We start from the raw sequence: 23,781 nt of genomic DNA on the forward strand, positions 1-23,781 counted from the left end.
TATACTAGATAATAACATCTACATTAATACAAAATATGAGATATTTTATTTTTTCTGTTGTCGGACAATATTCAAACTCTTTTTGAAATTTGTCTTTGATAAAACTTTTCTAAAATTGTCTTTGATAAAACTTCACAGGCCGGCAAGAAAGCTACCTTTGATACCATTGTAATGGGGCACATCTCCCTTCCAATTATGTAGACCCTGAACATGTGGCCGTCGGGTCACACCACCTATGCATGAGACATTACAGACCACCACGCTCTGCAGGTCTCGAGTTCAAGACCTTGACTCTGATACCACTGTAATATCCCCTAACTTAGAAATTAACATATAAATCTATGCAATAGATTTCAGGTTAACCAACAGATACAAGAAAATACCCAGATAAAATAATCTTAGAAATATTAGTGTTCAAACTTCAGCAGTTTGATAACAAGATCCAATCTTAAAAACAAAAGTCATAGTCAAATTGGAAAACTAGAAAAGAACTGGAAAACATGATGTGAACTCTGTCGTGAATCCACCTCAATAGATGAAATAGGGTTCCATCCAATCCATTGAGAAAGCCAAAAGGCTTCTATCCTTAAGTTTCAGAATTGAAAGTTAGAAGCTTCCCAAAATTCTCCAAGAGAATAGAAATCAACTCATAAATCTAGCATACTGAGACAAATCAAGCTTCCTTCTCTTAATATCCAATGCATTGACTCTTCAGTTTCCCCTGCCTGTCTCTTCATCTTTTATTTAAAAATGTCCCTTTGTCATGTAGGAGAATTGCATGGCCCTTTAAATAATAAATTGACTTATTAGTATGTGCCTTAATTTAACAGTCACTTTATTAAATATTATTGAATCTTTTAGCATTAAAATAAATAACCAATCAAACTTAGAACATGTGTGATAGGTAAGCTGGTTGAAGTTCATTACTAAAATGCCAGAAGTACAGAACCCTTCTGACCTACTATAAATAATAAATATCCTAAAAACCCTGCTAAATCACTTTGATTACCCTGAAACTAAAATTGCCTTGGCCAAAACTCAATTGACCTCTGTAAAGTCCTGGTTAGCCCATGGGACCATGGTGAAAAGGGCTAACGATGCATCAGGAAGTAATGGGCTAGAAAAGGGGACATAACAAATAATCAAGCAGCCCCTTCTTAATGATGGAAAATGGATAATTAAGTTCTTTTAATACCACCATAGCTTTTTTTGCCCCTTTAAATGATTATTACAATATATGCTTTACCCTATGGGGGAAAATTAAAACAATATGCTAGCATTTTATTCAATAATTTATTGACATTCTAAACGAGAGGGGACAGTACACCGGAGGGAAAAAAATTGCTGTACCAGCGTATCCGTATCCTGTACCTAATCTATATGAAACACCAAAAAATAAATAAATTTAAAGAGCTAAACCAAGCATTCAATAAATGGAATATTTAAGACCATTTAACCATCTACCGAACCAGTGTTAGAAATATTTCATCTCCAGTTGCGCATACTTGAAATAAACATTTTAAAATTTTGTGTAATTATTCTAAATCCATCATTTTTTGGAATGTATAACTCATATTGATAATGAAATGTAGCTCACTTGTAGGAAATCTACCCTGAACAGGAAAATAACTACGAAGTGTTTTTATAGCCTGTTCAGAGATTCCTCTCTTCTTCTGTTCTACTTATTATATTTCATTGTTTCCCAGGGCTCTGTTTACCTGTGTATTTTCCTATCGTAACTGGATGTAATTTTGGGTCTTCTTAACCTACTTTGTTGCTTATAAATGTTAATTTCATATCTTTTTTTTTTCAGAATCATTTATATCTATTTTTAAAAAAACATATTCTAAATGATTCTATTATTGTGGTGGCTTATCGTCATTGTCAAATTATTGCTTTGATTCCATATGCAACCTCTTGAAATCTTGAACATTATGTATGCTGATGTGTGACTGAACTTTTTAAATTATATTTCTTATTACCACATGCTAATTCACTCTCGTGCCAAATGTTTCCTTCCTTTTTCAAGATGGCCATGAAGGTTCTTTTTTGACGCTTATTTCAAAATGCTCAGTTGCATTTGTGCAGGTACAGGCTATTGGATGAGAAAGATTGTGAACCTTTTACTGATGTCATTTTGATCAAATTTATATATGTTGGTAATGCAAGGTATTTTTTTCCTTTTCTTTGTAGACACCAAAGGTATGTTAAAATGTTGCAATGAAAGGTGCTGTAAATGGATGTCTGGCTGTATTTGTGGACTCAGAATCCCTTAAAAAGAATGCAATGCTGGATTACATTGAATCAAGAACTGTCCAGGCACTGTTTCTATGGAAATTGAAACACAGGAAAAATGCTTTATACCCAATGAAACCATGCTTCATAAAGTTAAACTAATCTGGAGGCTAATTTATTGCATTCCCTTTTTTTGATTTTAGTCCTAAGGTGGACAGTCAAAGATCCCTTCTTAATTCAAGCTTGAAGCAACCATACCTTGGAGAATTGAATTTTTACCCTAGAGTACCAAACAGCCTTCAAATTGTCTCTGATATCTTGGATATCATACAATGTTGAGCCAATATGGAGGCTTCTAATTATATTTTTCCTAATTGCAAACCTTGTAGATCTTAATCAGAAGGAATGAATAATTTCTTAATTGGCTTTTGTGAATTGGTTTAGCTGCTATATAAAATGCAATATTGCATACAGTATCTTAAAGTGGTACTGATTCAATATATTTCCATGGAGTGCTTAAATAATGCAATTTTCTTGTTGAGCCTTGAGATTGGTCACATAGAGTTCATTCTATATGTATGTAAGTTATGCTTGTATTTGCTTGGAAAATAAAATGGCAAAAGCCCAATTGATTTGTGTTCTAATAGGCTCCCCTCATTTTAGGATCTAATATAGGAAACTTTGGACAGGTTGCTGGCATCTTTTAAAGTTTTGTTGAAATATCTGAAGTACTGAAACAGACACAACAAAATGGGAAAGAAAAAGAAAGGAAACAAGAGAGAGCATTTGACATGAGAATTTACAACACATAGAACTAGTTGTTACCAGAGGTTGATTCCAAATCAAGCAATAACTATGCCATCAAATAATTTTATTATCCAAATTATTTGTTAATTGCCCAAAATCAATACAGCATAGGTCCACATAATTTCCTTTCACCAAACCACATTTCCAGATTTCGACTTCATATGAACAGAAATGAACACTTATTCACAAATTCAAAACTTGGTCAACTAAATAAGCAATGGGCAATGAAAATATCAAAATAATAAACTGCTTAGCAAAAATTTAACTTTCAACTCCTGTTATTTGGAAGCATGACGCAGAAATAAAACCTTACTGAAGAACATAATTTACCTCAGTTGCCGATGCTGATCCTGATGTGGATTAAGAATCAGATGCGCGATTTGTTTTTTGATTTTGGATGTGTTAGGATCAAAGTAACAAGAATTGGAATCGGGTCGGAATCGGCAAGGCCAAATCGAATCGTGAATCAGCCGTGAATCAGGATCAAATCGCCCATGAATTGGCAAATTTAAAAAACCCTTGAAATTTAGTGAGCAACTTATTTCATAAACCCTTTATCGCTGATTCGATTCACTAATTCACAAAAAATCGTTTGACTTGAATTGAATCGCCGAATCGCATGAATTGCTGTGATTCTTGGAACTATGGTTAGGATGCGTCTCTCTCTCTCTCTCTCTCTCTATATATATATATATATAAACACACACACACACACACACACACACACACACTATAATTCATATATATGCAAAGAAAGCCTTCTATAAAACAATGTATGGGGAATACAACTTGCGGGAGATATCAAGACTATATCCAATGTTGATATCCCACTAAGACTGGCACAATATTTGACAGAGGTGGCAGTTGCTAGTGTTGGTAGAAACCATAATCACCTATATAAAATTTCAGTGAGAAGCATGACACAGGCATCATCACTGATTAGATTAGAAAAGATTTCAATAGACATTACTAATTGCAGAAAAAAGAAGAAATCTAGAAGTGAGATATAAATCAGTAGCCAAGTTTTTGTATCAAGTGGAAACCACAATATCAATGGACTGGCATAACATACCAAATGAATAATTTTCTCTTCAGACAATAAATTGAAGGCATAAGATCTTTATGTTGAAGGCCTCATATACTATCAAACAAACCAAATGATCTATATTTTTCTCAGAGAAGAGTAAGCCAAATTATGAGTGAGTGAAAAAGCCAAACTGATCTTGCACTCGGATGCTTCCCGGATGTGCCTAGGAAGCGCATTGCGGGCCTGTGGATGCTTCTAGAGGCGTGTGAAATGATCTATATTTTTCTCAGAGAAGAGTAAGCCAAATTATGAGTGAGTGAAAAAGCCAAACTGATCTTGCACTCGGATGCTTCCCAGATGTGCCTAGGAAGCTCATTCCGGGCCTGTGGATGCTTCTAGAGGCGTGTGCAGCGCCTCTCCAAGCATCCACAAGCCTGGAATGCGCTTCAACGCCTCTACAAGCATTGACAGGCCTGGAATGAGCTTCTTGGGCGCATACGGGAAGAACCCAAAAGTCTCCACGCACCTGAATGCATCAGCTTCAGCATCCAGCTGCTGGAGCAGAGAATCAGTATCTAAATAATTTACACATAAATCTTCCACCTCAAATAGTTCATGATTCAATGTTCATCAATCCGAATCAGAATCATATAGATTTGCAAAAAATCCTCATCATCTCCAACTCCATTAACTGCTGCAAGTTCAAGATAATTTGAACCGAAAACGGTTCCACTTGTGCTAGATGCACCATGTGTCATTATGTTATCAACATCATCATCCGTGAAGGTCTTAAGATCATGAATCATTGCATCCAAGTTTGCACACTCAAGTTCTGCATCCCAAAGCTTGGCTGTTCCTTCCTTGTAGTGATCCTCCTTACGTAACAAAAGACGCAAGTTGGTATGAATGTAAACCAAGTCTTCAACTTTCTTTGAGGCCAACCGGTTACGCTTCACTAAGTGGATAAAAGAGTATGTACTCCAATTCCATTCAACAATAGAAGAACTTGCAACCTGAACAATGTTCACAAAATTAAAGTATAACATAAAAATAAAAAAGCAATTCAAAGAATTGTAGAATACGAGTGGTAAACAAAAAACAAAAAAAAACTCATTTGTGAAAGGATTTTGATTGTGAGAGGTTGTAGATGCTCAAATGGTTGACCATAGAGGTATCACCATGTGATAGCTCCCATGTCACATAGGTCCTTTATTGCAATTGGACTAAGTTTTGCTCCCAAAGCAAATAAGCCAAATTTTGTTCTAACTTTTTTGTCTATGTCAACACCTAGGAAGAATCTTGCAAAAGCTTTGTAGCATCCACTAGCAACTTCTTCATCCGCATATGGTGCTACTCTATTTGGCATAGCAAGCACTTCCTGGCTATAGTACTTTGGAGATAAGGCATATTCAAGGAGGTGCAATTGGGTACTCATCTTTTCCAACAATGATGAATGATTGTTTTTAGTTGATTGCATAAGGCTTCACATTGTGTGGGGTCATTCTCATGTGTTTTTATAGAAAGTTTTAGCTTCACTACCATTGTATCCATGCCATCATAGACTTATCCCAAACAAGGCTAATTTGTATCAGCAAACTAGAGCATAGTCATGATAGGGTCCGTGTAATGTCCCCACTTCTAGTTCACGGAATAAATATTGGAACCTGCAACAAATCATTAGTACATGATAGAAAATATATATAAAAGTCTTAAAATATGTTAGAAATGATAAATGAATCAATATAAATACTGTCCCTCTACTAACCTGTCCTAATCCTTCGAAAGGAACTCTTCTCAAATCACCTAATCCCCTAGCAAGAATTTAATTCTCAATTAGGCAATTGTCATATGAAGAGTGCCTCTCTAAGGCCTCTGGGATCTCTGGTAATGATTATGCTCATTGCAACATTACTTGGCAGAGATCCCACATCTAGCCAAGTCTCTTTTCTCTAACATATGCATATGATTGACCATTACAATATATATTGTCTCTAAGAGATTCTCCATAAATCTCTCCCTGGGTTCCAATTTGGAATCCCGACATTCATTGAGAATGCCCTCTAATCTCTGAGTTTCCCCTTTGAAGAAACTCGTAATTCCAAATGAATTTCCTTTGGACTCTGAGTTCTCAATATGAGAAACTCATCCTTCTCATAAATGTTTTCTATCAAACATCCCAAATCAGCAATTACATTTGCATTAACATCATTGTTATTAATGTCTCTGAACATACTTCATTATCCGTGTTTTACTCTTCTCAGGCTCCAACCTACTGGAAGAACAAAGAGCATTACTGCCGCGATCTCGACTTCGAAACTCTTGCTCCTCATAGCTACCTCGACGCCTTCTCTGATCCATGGATCCCATTGTAGCTAACAGTGTTTCTTTTGGGTTTTTCCTGTCTTCCTACTGCGATTTGCCTGCCTTCCTTCCGTGTTGTTTTACCTTCCATGTTCTTGTGTTTGAGGGTTTCATTTTGCGATTCAACTCGCCGTGCTCGTGATTTCGATTTCAATTTGTTTTTGCTGTGTTGATTCCTCTCAACGTTCTCTGCTTGCCCTGGGTCGTGGTCATCTACGCTGTGTTGGTCGCAGGTAGTGCTAGGTTATTGTCGCAGTTGTGGTTATTTGAGTTATATTGGGTCTGCGACTACTCCAGCCATTGGAATACGAGGGGTTTCTACCGCTACAGCTGGGTCTACTACTGCTCTTTTTTGCCTTATTTCAATAGTATCTTCTGTTGTTAGTCTACTGTTCTATGGTTTGTTGTGATCTCTCCCAAGCTTTGTATTGATTGCTGGTTGTTTGTGGTTGGTGTGACCTTGCTGGGTCTTGGGTGGGCTTTGCTTTAGTGTTTGCAGTGGTTTCTTTCTATTTGGATATGGTAGACAGTGTTGATTCAGGTTCAACCAATGGACAGCAACTCCTCACTTATCAGAGGTTATGTGATAGGATTTCCAAGCTAGAATTAGATAATTTGCAACTGAGAGAGCAAGTTACCTCTCTAAATGATACCATTACTGAACTTAAGAGTGCCACAACCTCTAATATGGATCAATTCCACTATTTCTTAGAGACTTTTACTACTGAAACTGCAGGATTGCAAACCAGTATCAACTCTATTATTTCACAAATGGAAGGACTGTATTCCATTGAAGAACAACAAGCTATCATTGCAGCTAAGCACTCCTCTCTTGTATGTGAAACCGAATTGAAGGTCAAGTCATGGGCATCTCTTTTTAGTAATACAAACTCTCAACCTTTGGCTAATATTAATAAAATGGTACAAGGTAAGATTGAGGATGAGAGGATGAGATGGGTCCATGAGCTTAACCAATGGGTTCGTGGGCTTCCTTTACTCATGATCCTCTTACTGCTGGACATTCTTTCCTCTGTGACCAACTTGGTCTTATTGACATCACAGTGGATAGGTGCTTGTTTGGTCATGGTGATGTTCTTTTTATCAGATTCCTTTCGTTTGCTGACAGATTCCGGGCTCTACGTGCTAAGAGGAAACTCTTTTCTCTTCCTTCTAAAATCTTTTTAGATGAAGATCTCATGAATGCTCAGGTTGTAGAGCTCAAACAAGCTCGTAGAGTTGTTGCAGATGCAAGGCGGGATGGTAAGTGGGCAATTATCAAAAACTTGAAAGCAGTTATTAGAGATTTTGCTCCCAGTGGTTGGGAAGAGAGACAGGCCCCCAAGGCCAAATGACGGTCCCACTAGCAGTCGGACAAGAGGGAGACTTCCACTTGTTCCCTTCTTGTTAATTGCTAGAATGGTAATGGATCTTTATGGTCATTACCTGGTCTTCTTTGTGATGCTGTGGGTATCGCTAATATTCTTGTTATTACCGAGACCCATGAGAGTCTCGCACGTCCTCTTCCAGTTGTTACTGGTTTTCAATGGTTATCCATTTGTTGTGAGGAGGTTTGTGTGTTTGGTGGCGTATGAGGCTCGGATGGTGTTGCTTGTTTTTATTAAGGATGATATTTTCAGTAACACTTCTATTGTACACTCAAACACGTTTGCTAGATTTTTGTGGGTCTGTAGTGACCGTAAGTGTCACTGTCAGAGAGATCTTTATTTGGCTGCTTGCTACTTTCTGCTGGCCTCCTCTCACTATGCTATTCATGCTATCGATGACGGGGACCCTTATATTGATCTTTGTGAGACCATTTCTCAGTTCGCTGCTCTAGGGGACATTATTTTACTCGGGGACTTTAATGCGAGAACCAAAATACTCTAGACTCCACTTTATGATCGCAGTTTGGATTCCATATGTTCCACTAAGATTGATCCTGCCTATTTAGGGCTTCAGAGGTGTTCCGAGGATGTGCATGGGTCAATATCCATGTATGGCAGACATTTGTTGCGGCTTTGTGAGTCTTCTGGCTTGGTGATCTTGAACGACTTCTCCTATTTTTCGGGTCCTAAGATCTTCACTTGTTGGCCTCATGGTGGTGGTGCTAGTGTCGTTGATTACGCTCTAACCTGTCCCTCCTTCATACCATGCATCCGCAGTTTTACCATTTTGCGCCTTCCTCTGGTTGATCATGCTCTCCTTAGTACTCATATTAGCCTCTCCCCTCTCATGTTGCCTCATCATTCTTCTATCACTGCTCGTTTGCCCATTCACTTCCATTTTCTTGATGGTGATTGTGAACTCTATTCCGTCCATCTCTCGAGACTCCTCAGCCCTTCATGCTTCTCAGACTTGTGCGAGGCCACTTGCATGTTTGACTTGCTAGGTCGGCTATCCTTGAGTTTGCCACCCTTTCCATCCCTCATCGTCCCCCTTTGCTCCTTCGAAGCAAGCGTCGTAATACCTACCCCATGAAATAGTGGTTCGATTCAGATTGCAAATCTTTCCATCGTCTTATGAGATTTTCTTTTGAGGCTCACTCCACCGACTTTGCCAGTATTTGCTCGTCTTATTTCCGTTTGCTTCGGAATAAGAAGCGTAACTTTGTTGCTTTTAAGTGCAAATCTCTTTGCTCCACGTTGATCCGCAATCCCCAACTCTTTTTGCGTACTCTTTTCCCCATACCCCTCTGCTCTCCACCCTCGACTTTTGCTCCCTCACCTTGCACACCATGGCTCTTTACAACATTCTTGGGCAGCCTTCCATTCACCCCTCTTCACCTCCTTTCATTTGCCTTTTCACTCCTTCCCACATTTATGAGGCTATTAGATCCATGAAGTGTAGTTGTGCTCCTAATGAGGAGGGTTTCCAGGCTGAGCTTTTCAAGTTTGGTGCCTTAGTTCTAGGCCCTTATCTCTCTATTCCTTTTAATAGGTTGATTCACACTGGGTTTCCGACTTCTTGGTCTAGGCATTTGATTTTTCCCATTCACAAGACTAGCTTTGTCTCTGATTCGGGGAACTACAGAACCATCATGATTGGGCACACATTTGCCAAACTGTATGTGATAGCTCTTAATGCTATGCTATCTGCGGAGATCGACAAGATTGGGTGTAGGGCTAGAGGGTAGGCCGGTTTTCGGATGGATTATCAAACTATGGATCATATCTTCACATTACGGGCTATTATTGAGGAGGCCAGACACATATTAGAGAAGGTCTATTGTTGCTTTGTTGATTTTCGCAAAGCTTTCGATTCCATTCCTAGGGTGGCTCTATTTGAGAGACTTAGGGAGATTGGTATTTCAGAGATGCTTTGTATCGCTATTATGAGATTGTATGAGATTGTGGTTGGTAGATTTCGGACTCCTGAGGGCCTCTCGCATCCGATCCATAACACTATTGGGGTTAAGCAGGGATGTCCTCTCTCTCCTACTTTATTTGGGCTGTATATTGATGAGCTTGAGGACTTTCTCTTGAAGTCTTCGCTCTCAAGGGATGTTTGTTATCTTCATCAGGTTCTGATCTCTATCCTTTTATTTGCGGATGATGTGGTTCTCCTTGCTTCCTCTCCAGATAGATTACAAAGACTTCTTGATGGTTTGACTTTATTTTGTGACTAGAGACAACTTGTGGTTAACTTGGTTAAGACTCAGATCATGGTCTTTAATTGTTTAAAGACTTCTCATCTTCACTTCATTTTTCAGGGTCAGGAGATTGAGATCACTTCATCCTACACTTATTTGGGGGTCATGTTTTCCGGTCTGCGTTTCAGTATGAGACCTACTATTCAGCCCAAAGTTAATAAGGGAATGGGTTCTCTTGCTTTGCTTGAGAAACAGTGTTTCAAATATCACTTCCAGGATACCTCGTCTAAGTTATCCCTCTTAGACGTTTTGGTGCGGCCGACTGTCCTTTATGGTTCTGTGGTTTGGGGCCCTTCTCTTCTTAGCCCAGACTGGGCCTTGATTGAGTGGGTTCAAACTTTGTTCTTGAGGCGCATCATCAGATGTCACAGGTTCATTCCTCATAGTGTCATTTTTGTTGAGTTTGGTGTTCATCCTTTCAGACTCGTGACCATTTTTTATTTGGTTTGGTTCCTTCATCGTCTTCATGGGTTTGCTAATACTGCCGTGGATCAGAACCGCTACTCCTATTTAGCTTATTGTTCTTTTGTCTCCATTGCGGATGCTGAGTTTGGTTCTTGCGCGCGATGTTGGTATGCACAGGTTTCTTCTTTGCTGAGTTCGATCGGGATTGACATGGATCGTCTCCCTCCTTTTCAATTCTCTTTGGATGCCCTTGCTCATCTTCTCCCTTCTCGACAGGAGTTAAATGAGCATGTTCGTCTTGATATTTATAGACGTTACATTACTACTACTTGGGTTAACCCTCCTGGCGGGCTGCGTCCACGTATGTCTTTTTATGCGGAGCACTTTTTAGAGATTTTTGATGGGATCATTGCCCATCCTAGCTATCTTTCACGATGGTGGTCTCATGCCTTGCGGATCTCTTTAGGTTCTTTCAGAGTTGGTTCCCACCGTCTTCGGGCTCAGACTGATCATCATATTGATAGTGGGGAGCGGATCTGTATGCTCTATACTTTAGGGGAGGTGGAGAATGAGGCTCATTTCCTTTTTCGATGTCCCATTTACTATGAGATTAGAGGGAGATTCTTTTGTTTGTTCAAGGAATGCTTTTCTCTCTATGACTTTTTCAGCTATTATGATGAGAGATGTCTTGCACTTTATATTCATGAGGCCACCACGCTCCGTGATAGCATGATCCAGACATTGCTTCCCCACTAGCACTCATCTACTCAGCTCATTACTGCCTTCTTTACACCATTATCCCCTTTGTGTGGTGTGAAAAGGTCTTCCAGCTCTATTTGGGCTAATGGGCTTTCCAGATGTGTTCGATCCCATTCTGACTACTTGCACCAGCGACACTCTTCTAGGAGCGGATAGAGACAGGGTAGTGCCTCTTCGCATTGGCATTTGTTTCATTCAGTGACAGATTTCTTCTCGCCCAAAAAAAACTCCTAGCGCTTTCTGTCTCTGTTCTTTATTGTTATTTCATTGGTTGTTTTCGTTTTGTTCAGACATCTTTGTATGCTTCTACTGGTGTTTGCTTCACTGTTGTAATCTTTTCAGTCCCATAGACCTCTTTTGGTCTTTTGTTGGACATTAATATCATTATCTTATCTTATCATCTAATGTTTGTGTGAATATTTTGACCTTTCTTACCTGTTCCCGATTGTTAATCACCGATGACGGTTTACTATCCTTGCTCTTTTTATTTGTGTAACTGTCATTTTTGAATGTTCTCCCTGTAGACCCTGAGCTGTCGGTTCTTATTGCTTCTTCCTTCTATTTATCATAAGTCATACATTCTTCTCTTTTTGTAAAGTGCAATCTGCCTGTCTTGTTATGACTGTTGTATATCTCTTCTTATTGTTGTCTTCTATGTTCTCTATTTTGCTCTTTTTATTGCTTTTGTGTTTCTTCCAAATTCTTCTGTAGAGTATTGTTCTTCTTTGTTTGATCTTCTTCCTAGATCCCTATTGCTACTGTGTAAGTATTCTACAGCTTTAATTTATTAATTTTTGTTCTGTAGTTTGCCATTCCTTATTACTGTTTTTCCAATACTATTCTGTTCTTATTATATTGTGTATTTTTCTCTAGATATAATTCTAATTTCATTATTATTAACAATATATTTATCTATAGTCTATGCTGGACGATGTAGTAGTTCCTCCATACTTATATTCAATTATTCTTACCAGCCATGCTTATCATTTATTCTCCAGTAGATCCCTTTCTCCTCGTTCCTTGGTTGGAAGACCATATATTTGTTTACCGCATAGATTAATTAAGAAACGCACACAGATAATAAACAGGAACAACAACAACAGTACTCTTTTATTCGCATATGCCAACAGGTTACATACGGAGCATAAGATGCTTTATAATGATCCCAGACGGGGCATAAATACTTTCCGCCGAACCTTCCCGAAGGGGTCCGTCGGCTACAAAACAATCCTAATCTACCCGTCGGCTACAAAATCTTTACCGACGACAACATCTTGTCGGCTACACAATATTTACAAACATCACCCCCCCCAAAAGAAAAAGTCGTCTTCGGATGACAATTACAAAATATCTGAGCAAATTAACAAACAAAATATAGTAATTGACTAACTACAACAAGATAGATCACTTCCACATTTGTCATGTGCCTGCATCAAACTGATCTCTAGCCCACGTTGCATCTGTAGCCTCTGCCAATACAATACTGTCTCCTTAGTCAAGTTGACTTGGATAGCTACCCGTGTCACTTTCTCTGCTTCCAACTCCTAAGTACATTGAGCCAAGTGTTGCTGTACTGCCTTCAACTGGATGATCAGCTCCTTCCGAGCTCTCCATGCATCGACCAAGACAACTTCACGCCCAACACCTACTCCAAGTGCCTCTGGTACACAAACACTCCATGTTTGCAGCAGCTCCAAGTCTTCATCAACCGGTCAGACTTCCCACAACTAATATCCGCAACGATTGGAGGTCTAGGGGGCAGTGCCCTCGGGGGGTCCTGGGGTAGCGCCCCAGGTGTGCTCCCTGTTGCAATACAGGGTGGGGTCAAGGGGCAACACCCCTTGCCGCCAAGACCAAATTAGTACTCCGAAACCCACACAAAACTCCATGGAACACACCATTTCTGTCTTTTCTTCTGATTCCACACTCTTTCTAGCAACTGCTTGCATTTTCCACCTGTTTTTGTCTTTCCCTTCCCCTTGGCATCATCCGTTACTCATTCTGAACTATTTCAATCTGTCTTTTTTTTTTTTGCTCCTACTTCTACTTGTTCGCTGCTATGCCTCTTTCATCTGTTCTGCCTCTAATATGTAGGGTTCCTGTCGGTTTTGCCTTCATAATGCAAGGTTTTTGTCGGTTTTGCCTTCCTGTGAAGACTGCAAACACCCAAACTCATTCCCTACTCTCAAATCAAAGAGAACATCCATGCATGCTGTGCTCTGAAAACAACCCTAGAGATGCCGCAGGTAACAAAAGGCAAGCAACGCTGTTGCAAAAGACAAAAGACCGGACGCGGAAGATGTAATACCTGCGGAAGAAAAGAATACCACTGCGGGAGAAGGAAGATGCCACTGCAAAAGAATAGGAAAGGCATCCGTGGGAAAAAATGAAGCCATAAACCTGCCACCCGTCCGCAGAAATGAGGGCAAGGCACGGGGGGAACACAGCCCGTGGGAGGATAAGCTTTTGCGGGAAAGTAAGACCATACGTAGAAGTATAACCCAAGGCGTCCGTAGAGAAAACCAATAACGCGGAAATCAGAGGAACATTTGTTGGAAGACACGTCCGCGGGGAGTAGGGATATTCGCGGAAGACAAAGACAAATGCCCGTGGAAGATGCAGAATGCAGGCCATGGAAAAAAATCCAAGGCGTCCGCCGGAGGAGCTTCCAACAAATCGTCCGCAGAAAACATGAACTACCTGTGGGGTTAACACCCACGGGTAATCCCGGAACCACCTGTGGAAAGCTGTCCGCAGAACAACTGTCCGCGGGACAACCTGTCCGCGGAGCAGCAGAGTGCGGGGTGTGCCTGCGGGCACACTTTTGCTCACTCACTTTTCTTTTTCTTTTTTTTTTTTGAGGTTTTTTTTTTTCTAATAAAAAATACAATTGCTCAATTTTCCTTCTCAACCTCACCAGCCTGTGACGACGAGGGAGATGGTCGGGCTTGGTCATTCTGCAACGATGACGAGCTCTTCCTTGCATGGTATATCTTCAGTTTCGATCCGTTGACGGCCTCAGGCACTTCTTGTCCTTCCAAGGTCCACAATTTTATTGCTCCATTGTCGCCTACCTTCTAAATCTGGTATGGTTTGACCCATTTGACCTTAAACTTTCCTGGTTTGTTTTCATTCTGTCCATCATACTTCGGTACCAACTACCCTAGCTGAAACCTGTTGAGTTTTAGATGCTTATCACGCCACACTTTGTGTCTGTTCTTTCTCACCTCCATGGCCCATTGTGCCTGCGGTCGTCGGTCATCTAAATTATTTCCTTGCTATCGGCACCCTTCATTTAATTTTATGGTGCGGTGTATTCTTTTCTTTCTGTGCGGTCCATTCACCATGTACTGGACAGTGGGATCTTTCTTTTTTTTGGGTTCGGACTGTATGTTCTTCCCCTTAGCTTCAGCCGTAACCACCTTTCCTTCTTCCACTTCTCTCTATTCCTTCGGACATTCATTTTCCCCTGTTTTCTCACCTTCGTTGACCCTTAACATATTACAACTCGGAAACAGTTTGTAGTCTTCTATCTACCAGTAGAAAAGGCCATTCACTGAGTCTAGGTCGTCATCATTCGATCCTCCTAGTTTCAATACTCCTTCGTCCGGTTCCATTCTCCTCTTTCCTTCATCGTCACTTTCGCTTTCACCTTCTGAGTCTGATGACACTGCCTCCTCACCTACCATTTGTGTGTGCAGGTCAATTATGAATCTTTTGCCTCCACGTTCCATTGATAGGGTATTTCATTTCCAATCATGTTTTACTTTTGCTTGCACTAGCCAATTCCGTCCCAGAATAGCATCATATCCTTTTCTTCTCAATGGAATGACCACGAAGTCCAATAAAAATGGCTGCGTTCCAATAGCTACCAGTTGCGCCCTCAAGGTTCCCAATGGTTTGATCCCATGCTAGTCTGCCGTGAGCAATTGGAATGTAGGTGGCCACAACGTTGACTTTCCCAACTTCTTCCAAGTATCCTCCAGTAAAACATTTACGCCGGACCCTCTGTTGACTATTGTGTCTGTGAGAACATGTCCGAGGATTCCCATCTCGATGACCGTTGGATGTTGTCCGGATGTGAGGGCTAGCAACATTTGGTCTTCTCTGCCTGCAGCAATTTCCTTCCCTCTACCTTGTTCTCCTGGTATCCTCGGAGTTGGCGCGATATTTGTGAGAGCAGATCGGAGCTGGGGCATTGTAAGAAGCAAATCATTTATCTTGACAGGTATCTCCGTTTGCAAAATTTGTCGTACAATGTTTTGTTTTGCGGAATTCCTCGCTGAAGTGCCGGTGGTGTCCTTTAACTGAGATGTTTCCACTTGCAATGCCTTTTCAATCTCCGCCCGTGCTTCTCCAAATTTCCTTTTTTCTTCCGCCAAGTCCGGGTACTCTTTTGCTTGCCTTTGCGTAATTGCCAAAACCTCTTCTTCATCCGTCCTGACAGTGATCAAGTTTACTTCGGATTTTGGACACTTGGCATCGTCATGGTCGCTGGTTCCGCACCATCTGCATAATAATTTTGGTGTGTTTGCCGTTGTACAATCCTGTGCAAAATGACCCCACAAATTACATGCTCGGCATTGAACGATCGGCCGTCCGTTTGCATCATACTAGATTCGACTTTGGTTGCCATTGTTATTGTTATTGTTCGCATTGTTATTGTTGTTTTGCCCTCTGCTATTATTCCTGTACCCACCCGAAGTAGCACCATCAATGTTTGCATTTCCGTTCCCTTTTGATGTGGAAGCTAGCTGTGCTAGAAACACCTGTTGAGGTCCTCTGGTTTTCATGTTGAAGGGACATTCTTTTATGGAATGTCCCATGATCTGGCAAATTTCGCAAAACTGGTTCTTTGGACAGGACCCTTTAGTATGACTTTCTGTCTTACATTCCGTGCACCACAGCTCACTTCCCTTTGTCTCCTTTTGCATGTTTTTAAATTCCTTCATCATACGGATCATGTCCTTCTGTAGGGCGCGAACCTTCTTGCTACTGTTTTGATCATCACTACTATCCTCTCCCGAGGACTCGTCGTCATCTGAGTCAGAGGAACTATTCTTCTTCTTTTTCGTCCTCTGCTCACTTTCCAAATTCATCACTCTGTTGTATGCTTCTGTGTATGACGACGGCGGCACAATTTTCATCTTCTTCCGCAACTTCGGGCGTAGGCCTTCCACGAACCATCTTTTCTGCAGTCCGTTCGCCGGCTTATTTTCCATTTTACTTATCAAATCTTTTAATTTCTTGGTGTAGATGCGGACAGTTTCATTCTTCCCTTGCTTCGTATTGTATATCTCTGCGACAATTTCGTTGTCGTCATGTAACAATTGAAATTCGATAGTAAACTCCTTCTTAAGGTTGTCCCAAGTGGTTAAGTTTTGTGGATCTGCATCGGCGAACTAGTCAATTGCAACACCCCGTAGGGTTGCCGGAAACTGCCGGACCCATTCGTTTGTATCGATTATGCCATTTGTCCTCCAAATCATTTCACATGTTTTACAGTGTTGGATCGGATTGACTGTACCATCACCATCAAATTTTGGCAACTTTTCTTTTGGTCCTGCCATCACTACTGGATTTTGTGCATAGGTGTTGTTTGGTCTTGCAACACCGGCGGTCTGCACTCTCACACTGGCGGTTTGTTCTCCCAAACCGACGGATTGCACTCCCACACCGGCGAACTGCTCTCCCACACTGGCGGTCTCAACAGCTACAAACGTTGGTGAAGAAGGAACTTCTGAAGTTGTCCCTTCCGAAAGTGTATCTCGGACGATGAGTTCACTCCACGCTCTTGCTCCCTCGGCACTTCGAGCCGTGCGAGTCGATTCTCTTCCCTCGGCGAATACAAATTCAAAAACTCCTCCCTTGCTTCTTCCACCAACTCCACCCACTGTCGAGTCTCTTGCAACAATTCTTCCGCGCTTTTGTGTCCGTCGGCAATTTTTTGAAAGCTCCTTCTGCGTTCGGCTTGCTGTGCCAGAATTAAATTTTCTTCCGCAGTATGGATTCCATCTTTCCCCTTGACCTTATTTTGATCCTTGTTAAGCTGATTTGGCATCAATCTTCATTCCTCCCACCTTTCAGGTTCATGGGGCAACGACGCCAAATTTTTACCGCATAGATTAATTAAGAAATGCACACAGATAATGAACACGAACAGCAACAACAGTGCTCTTTTATTTGCATATGCCAACAGGTTACATATAGAGCATAAGATGCTTTACAATGATCCCAGACGGGGCATAAATACTTTCCGCCGAATCTTCCCGAAGGGGTCCGTCGGCTACAAAACAATCCTGATCTACTTGTTGGCTACAAAATCTTTACCGACGACATGAACTCGTCGGCCCGTCGGCTACGAAATCTTTACTGACGACAACTCCCTGTCAGCTATACAATATTTACAGACGACAATATTTATATTTGTATTTCTTTAGGGTGTGTCCCTTGGACTAGCTTGTGACTTTTCATTTGTTTAGCTTTGTTCTATTAATTATGTCCTATTATATAACTATGAATGGTTATCTTTCAATATGGTTTGCTATCTTTGGTAATACAATTGCAAGGAATTATCGCGGGTCTAATATTAAGCTTAGCGTCTTTACAAATGTAATTGCTGATTATGTTTAGCAAGATTGTTATCAAAAAGGTATATTGGTAAAAGTATTGTTATTATCTAAAATATTAAAATATATAATTGTTGAGTATTTGTATAGAATGAATGTCTCTTTTAATCAATAATTATACTATATTCAAATTTTTATTGTCTAATGTATATATTAATAATGTATATATTTTATTAAATTAAATTTCAGATGTATATATTATGATAATGTGTGTATGCTATAATATATTATAGATTCTATTTTGTTATAATTTAGTACATTATATGTATAAAGTAATACTATATTTAGATCTTTTCTTAACCATAATATTTGATATATTATAGTTTAATATATTATACTAATTTATTATTTATTTATAATTTTATAGTGATTATATTTTCTTATTTTAACAACCTTAATTGATTCTTCTTTGCTTGCCACCTTTTCAATTTTGTCTCCCAAAAGCTTTACAAAATTGGTGTGATAGATGGAAGTATCCCAATACGGCTTCAACTAGGGGACATGACAGTTTGTGAAATTTGATACAAATTGCACACGAGCCCACCAACTGCAATCTAAGATCAATGCCTAGATCTTCTGTGCCCTCTTTGAATTCGAAGCCTTCCATATACTCCACCGGCTAGAAATAAGTTAATAACTATTTGGCTTAATGCCCTTTACACCTTGACAAGTCGTCTCATAATAATAGTATGAGATGTGAATCAGGTTACAACCACCTAACTAAGTTAATCATGACAATATGTCGATTAATACTAAGAAAAGTTATATACAATTTGATTATTGAACATGACATAATATTTATTCAAACTAAAATGATAAATAAAATTTAGTGATTATAATTTACCTTCAAGAACTCCAATTTGAAGAATGATCTAAATATCGATTGTGACATGTGATGCTTCATTCAATCTATTTGAGTGCCAATCTATTGCATGGCCAAGTTTAAGGAGTGTGCACTACATGGTGTCCAAAAAATAGTCATATTGGCCCTCAACCAAAGCACCTATACCCCTACAATTTTTGGCATAATATGTAATCACTTGGACCACATTCTCATTACCCACCATCTTATGGCCTCAATAAGAATTTTGGAAATGCCGCAAATCTTTCACTTCCCCTTCACAATCAATTGCATTGAAAACCATTGCCCATTTGGGTGACATGACAATCACATTAATCAATGGCCAATTTTTCTTATCTTTTCATTGATCTGAAACAACAGAAAAACTCAAAAGTTTTCCATGAAATTTCTAATTTGTTGATTAGCTTTCTCTACACAAGTCTTCTCTTTTCGCAATAGAGTAGTAAGCACCTTTTCATACCCAAGACTTGTGTAATCAACCGATGCTTTATTTATGGCTGCCATCATTTCCTTCCAATATGGTGATCTCACCAAGTTGAAAGGAGGATCTTGGCATAGAGGCACCGTGAAATGGCTTGATCAGTAAGCTCTCTTTCCTCCATTTTAAATGCGGTGTCTATTGGACCTCTTTCGCAGGTGGTAGTTTCTACTTCTTCCACTTGCACTCCCGATATAGATACTTTGTGAGAATGGATGTTTGGAGGATACAATTGATTGTATGGATAATTGCATTGTTTTCTTTCTAAATGGAGGTTGATGAAAACTTTTTTTTTGATCTTATTAACAAATTATCAACAGCTTCTTGTTCTTTTACAAATGAAGCTGTTTGTGCATTAGACATCTCTTTTCCATCTGTGTCGTTGCACATTGCAAATCCTTTAACAGCAGGGCCCATAAAATAAAGTTTGACCCTAGAATATGAGCTATTGAATGATTTGCATTTGTTACTTTGACAATATTTACACTACAGAAGATATGAGCCAGCTCCTGCAACTTGTGATACTCTGTGGTATGTCTCCATAAAGGAGATCTTACATCGATTTTGAAACTATTGGCTCCTTGCCCTTATTAAGATAATATCTTTAATATCTTTATTAAGATATTATCTTAATAGCCCTCCCATTGAACATTGACTACTGGTGGCGGCCATTCTTGCACGACACAATCTAATTTCTTCCTATAATAAGAAATTATGAACATCAAGTATACAAGTGCAAAAAAATAATACAAAACTACAAAAAATAAACGCTAAACTTGTTTCTTTATTTCTTTTTAAAAAAAATGAAAAAACTTGAATTTTTTTTTCACAAACTTGATAAGATTCATCAAAATCTCAAAAAGAAATCATCAAAGGACTCAAGAATGGGATCAAATGGCTACCTTATATGCTTAAAACTCCTTTGTGGAAGCTATCTCTTTCCCCATGAACAATCCTCTTTGAAAATAATCACCTTGTCTTCAAAATGCCAAAATGGAGCCCAATGAGAAGAGAGTCTAGCTGCAAACAAAATGAGATGAAGAGTGGCCTCTTTTAGGGTTTAGGAGGAAAAAATAGAAGAAAAAACTCATATTTGCACATGTTAAAATAAAGTTTAAGTGGCAAAAAGGCACGAATGTGATGTTTTTAGGCCTAGGCCCACGGAGGTGTCTAGAAGCGCCCGGATGCACCATGGGTGCTAGTTGGAAGTGCCTCCTAGGCATCTGGATGCGCGTGGATGAATTACGAAGACAATAAGAAAGAACATTTCTGATTATCAAATATGAACGTGCATTAAAAAATTGTATTAGACAAAACTAATAAGAAGCTTTTATTATTCGAAAGACACACCTACAATCGGTTACAATGTTATTCACATTGACAGATGCAAAGAAATAATGACTAAATGAAATTGCTCAATGAACATAGAAATAGAAGAAACAACCCATTTATATAAAACCTTAGCTATGGGCTGCATTAAATTTAATTTAGTGGTCCAGATGCACTTTGCACTTTTTCCCAGTGATGGTCATTGCAGTCATTCTATTTAGTGACTTAGAGAATCAACACTTTGGATTGTAACGACAGGTTAATAATTTCCCCACTTTGAAACAAATAGACTTCCATGTTGGCCACATACCATAGCAGTTTCTCTTTTGCCCAGGTTTGGCAAGGTTAGAACCATAAGATGGGGTCAGAATCTTGTTTGGACCCATGATGAACTGGCTCCGGATCCGGACCACAAACTGGGTTCAAACTGGCCCAGGATCCAGCCTCCTACCCCTACAAATTGGTAATGTAGTTTTGTTCCTTTAGATGTTCAATCTTCTCTAGCTGACCCATTTCCGGAAAACAATATTTCCTTTCAATCAAGGCGATGGATGGTTTTCCCTTGACCCAACATGGGTTTGGTTTGTTTCCTTCTCCTCCAAGGTGGAGGAGTTTCCCTCATTGAGGATGCTAGGCTTTCAAAGTTTCAAGCAACATGTTGAAGACCTTTCAACGGGAAATTTGGAAAAATAAAGATAAGTTACAGTGATGGGGTGAAAAGCATTTTGCAAAGAGATGGAGCAAGATGATTCTTCATTCCCAAGCTAAAATGGTTAACTTAGTCTGTTTTTAAGTTTGGAATCTTTGGATGGAGTCCCTTTGTTTGAGCAGGGTTTTTCCTGATTTAGGCTGTAAGACAGTTTTCTTGGTGAGGCACCTGGTGTCTGGCTTGCCTCCATTTGTAGTTTGTGATCTCTATTCAGTGTCAAGTGTTGGTTTGCAATGTGAAGACTTCAGTTTTGGGGCATTGCATCATAAAAGGTCTGGAAAGTAATTTTTCCGCAATAGGTAATTGTGAAGAGCAGTTTATGAAATAAATATTTATGCAATGGCAATATACTCCCAAACCTTTTAACCGAGTTTCAAAAAAACCAATAGAATGGATGCAAAATGTTTGGCATCATGCTTATCTAGGAAAACAGTGAGAGACTTGCAAAAACATATTGGATCAGATTTCTGGTCAGATCATTACAATGAAATCCACATCTGAATTTCCAAATGGAAAGTGGATTTAAATAAAAAGAAGCTATTTTAGCTCTGATTTGAAAGAAATTGGGTGTGTTGCAGGCAACACATCCACTAGTCTAAAATAATCCTTACATTGGTTAAATAGTTTCTGCATAGTAAGATATTTAAAAAAATTGGTAAGATAATTAAAACAATTGTGAATAATACATGCTATGATTGAAGAAAGCTCAGTATGAAATAGTGGAAGGAGAATTTTAATTACTCCTATTTAAATAACTTCTAGTACTTAATGGTTGAAACGGCAGCATCCTTAGATGTTTTTACAGATATCCAGGGAGCCTGACCACAGTCTGTAACAGATACTATGAGAACTTAAAAAGTATAACCATGGATTGTTTATAACATGTTTCTTTGGTATAGATATAACACTGGAAAATGAATTCATTCTACCAAAAAAATGGTTCAATACTGCTTGCCTGATAAAAGCCAAGTGTCTGCACTTATTATATCTCTTACATGAGGAGCTAAGTGATTAGTCTTACCACGAATAGGAGCTGAATAGATATTCAACGATTGTTCCTCCATTGTATATACTCCTTTGATACTTATTTTAGGTTTAACTGAAACCATCGACTGAAACTATTGGTTCATGATAATGACTGCAGAGTTATAAAACTGGGCCGAAACACCAAGTGATTCAACATTTCTTATGTATTCTATGTGTGAAATTTGTTCATTTCCCTCACTCTTTGACTGCAGTTGCTATTTAAGATGTTACTGAGGATTTGAGCATCTGGAATATAATTTTTATGCTCTGTAACTGCAGGTTTGCAAAGAGGAAGCTTGACAAGCACCCATTCTTTGGAAATCTCTTGCAGGTGACGTATGCTCCTGAGTATGAAACTCTTCTAGATACAAAAGACAAGCTGGAGGAACGACGCCATACAGTTCACAGCAGATTAAATCGTACAATCCTATCTGCTATCTTTTGTTTTGAATGCCTTTGTTTATCTTGATTGTTATAACCAGGGCTTCAGAAAGATGTATTCTATGTCATTTAAGGTTTAAACATTCTCATCTTTTGAGTTTATATTCATATTAATGCATTACTGTGGCTATGATGCAGCCAATAAACAGAAAGGCCCAAATCCCCAAGCTGTGAGTAGTTCAGTACAGCCAGATGCTTTTCCGGAACCATCATCTCTACCTGGTACTGTTTGGAAGTACCCTAAATTTCCTTTGGAACAAGTAACTCTGAAAACAGAGTGAGTTATTTTCTATCTGGTTCATAAGAGCACGTTGGGTTTTTTTCTTTTTGGATTCTACGAGTCCTTTTTAGGCATTTGAAAGATGCTATTTGTGATGTTTGCAACCATTTTCTATGTTATTCTCTGTCACTGAAGCTGTTCTTTCCTTTTTGTAAGGGAAACCATTTATTCATCTTCTGGGGTATCACAATGCCAAGAGAGAGCCTCAGGAGGCAGCATGCTGACAGCACAGGTACAGAATTTGAATATGTATTAGTTCTGAGGCATATGTGTAGTGCGTACAGATCTTGGAATGCGGCATTCAAAGGAAATGGAAATGTCAAAAAACTTGATTATCTAACACAGTTGCCAAACTCGGACTTGACAAGGCCGACTCGACTCGTGTCTTGGCTAGGACTCGACAAAATGAAAAAACCTTTGAAAATTAGAGGTTTTAACAATTTAAAACTTATTTCATGCACCCTTTATTGAATGTAACTTAAAAACACTATAACATCATCAAATAGAAACTAACATACACAAACAAGGAACATAAATGATAAATTCATCACATACGTAAAATGTAAATTGTTGTTGAAGTAAACAAAAAACATAGGAGCATATGATATAGATATATAGAATTATAAATGTTATCAAATCATAAATGTATGTAAGATCCATGAAACATATGTGTAACTGTAAAGTGTAAAGTGTAAACAGTAACACTGTAAGAAAAAAATAAGTCTATTTGCTCAAGCTCTAGCTTGAGCCTCATCCTCATCCTCATCCTCGTTCTCAAGCTCAG

The 23,781-nt window shown here is 39.2% G+C and overlaps 1 protein-coding gene across 2 annotated transcripts in view; it reads left to right on the forward strand.

Moving 5' to 3' along the window:
- Positions 1-23,781, forward strand: part of LOC149543097 (RNA-binding (RRM/RBD/RNP motifs) family protein) — a 102,672-nt gene that overhangs the window by 70,025 nt on the left and 8,866 nt on the right. The window contains exons 3-6 of one of the 2 annotated variants that reach the window (XM_089798007.1): positions 2,089-2,169; positions 22,556-22,695; positions 22,856-22,994; positions 23,154-23,229. In XM_089798007.1, coding sequence (XP_089654133.1) covers positions 2,089-2,169; positions 22,556-22,695; positions 22,856-22,994; positions 23,154-23,229 — 436 coding nt within the window. The remainder of the gene's footprint in view (positions 1-2,088; positions 2,170-22,555; positions 22,696-22,855; positions 22,995-23,153; positions 23,230-23,781) is intronic. The other variant, XM_089798008.1, reaches the window with a different exon arrangement.

The sequence above is a fragment of the Cupressus sempervirens genome, chromosome 8, assembly GCF_028749045.1.
Source record: "Cupressus sempervirens isolate cs-2001-9-10 chromosome 8, ASM2874904v1, whole genome shotgun sequence".
Classification (NCBI taxonomy): domain Eukaryota; kingdom Viridiplantae; phylum Streptophyta; class Pinopsida; order Cupressales; family Cupressaceae; genus Cupressus; species Cupressus sempervirens.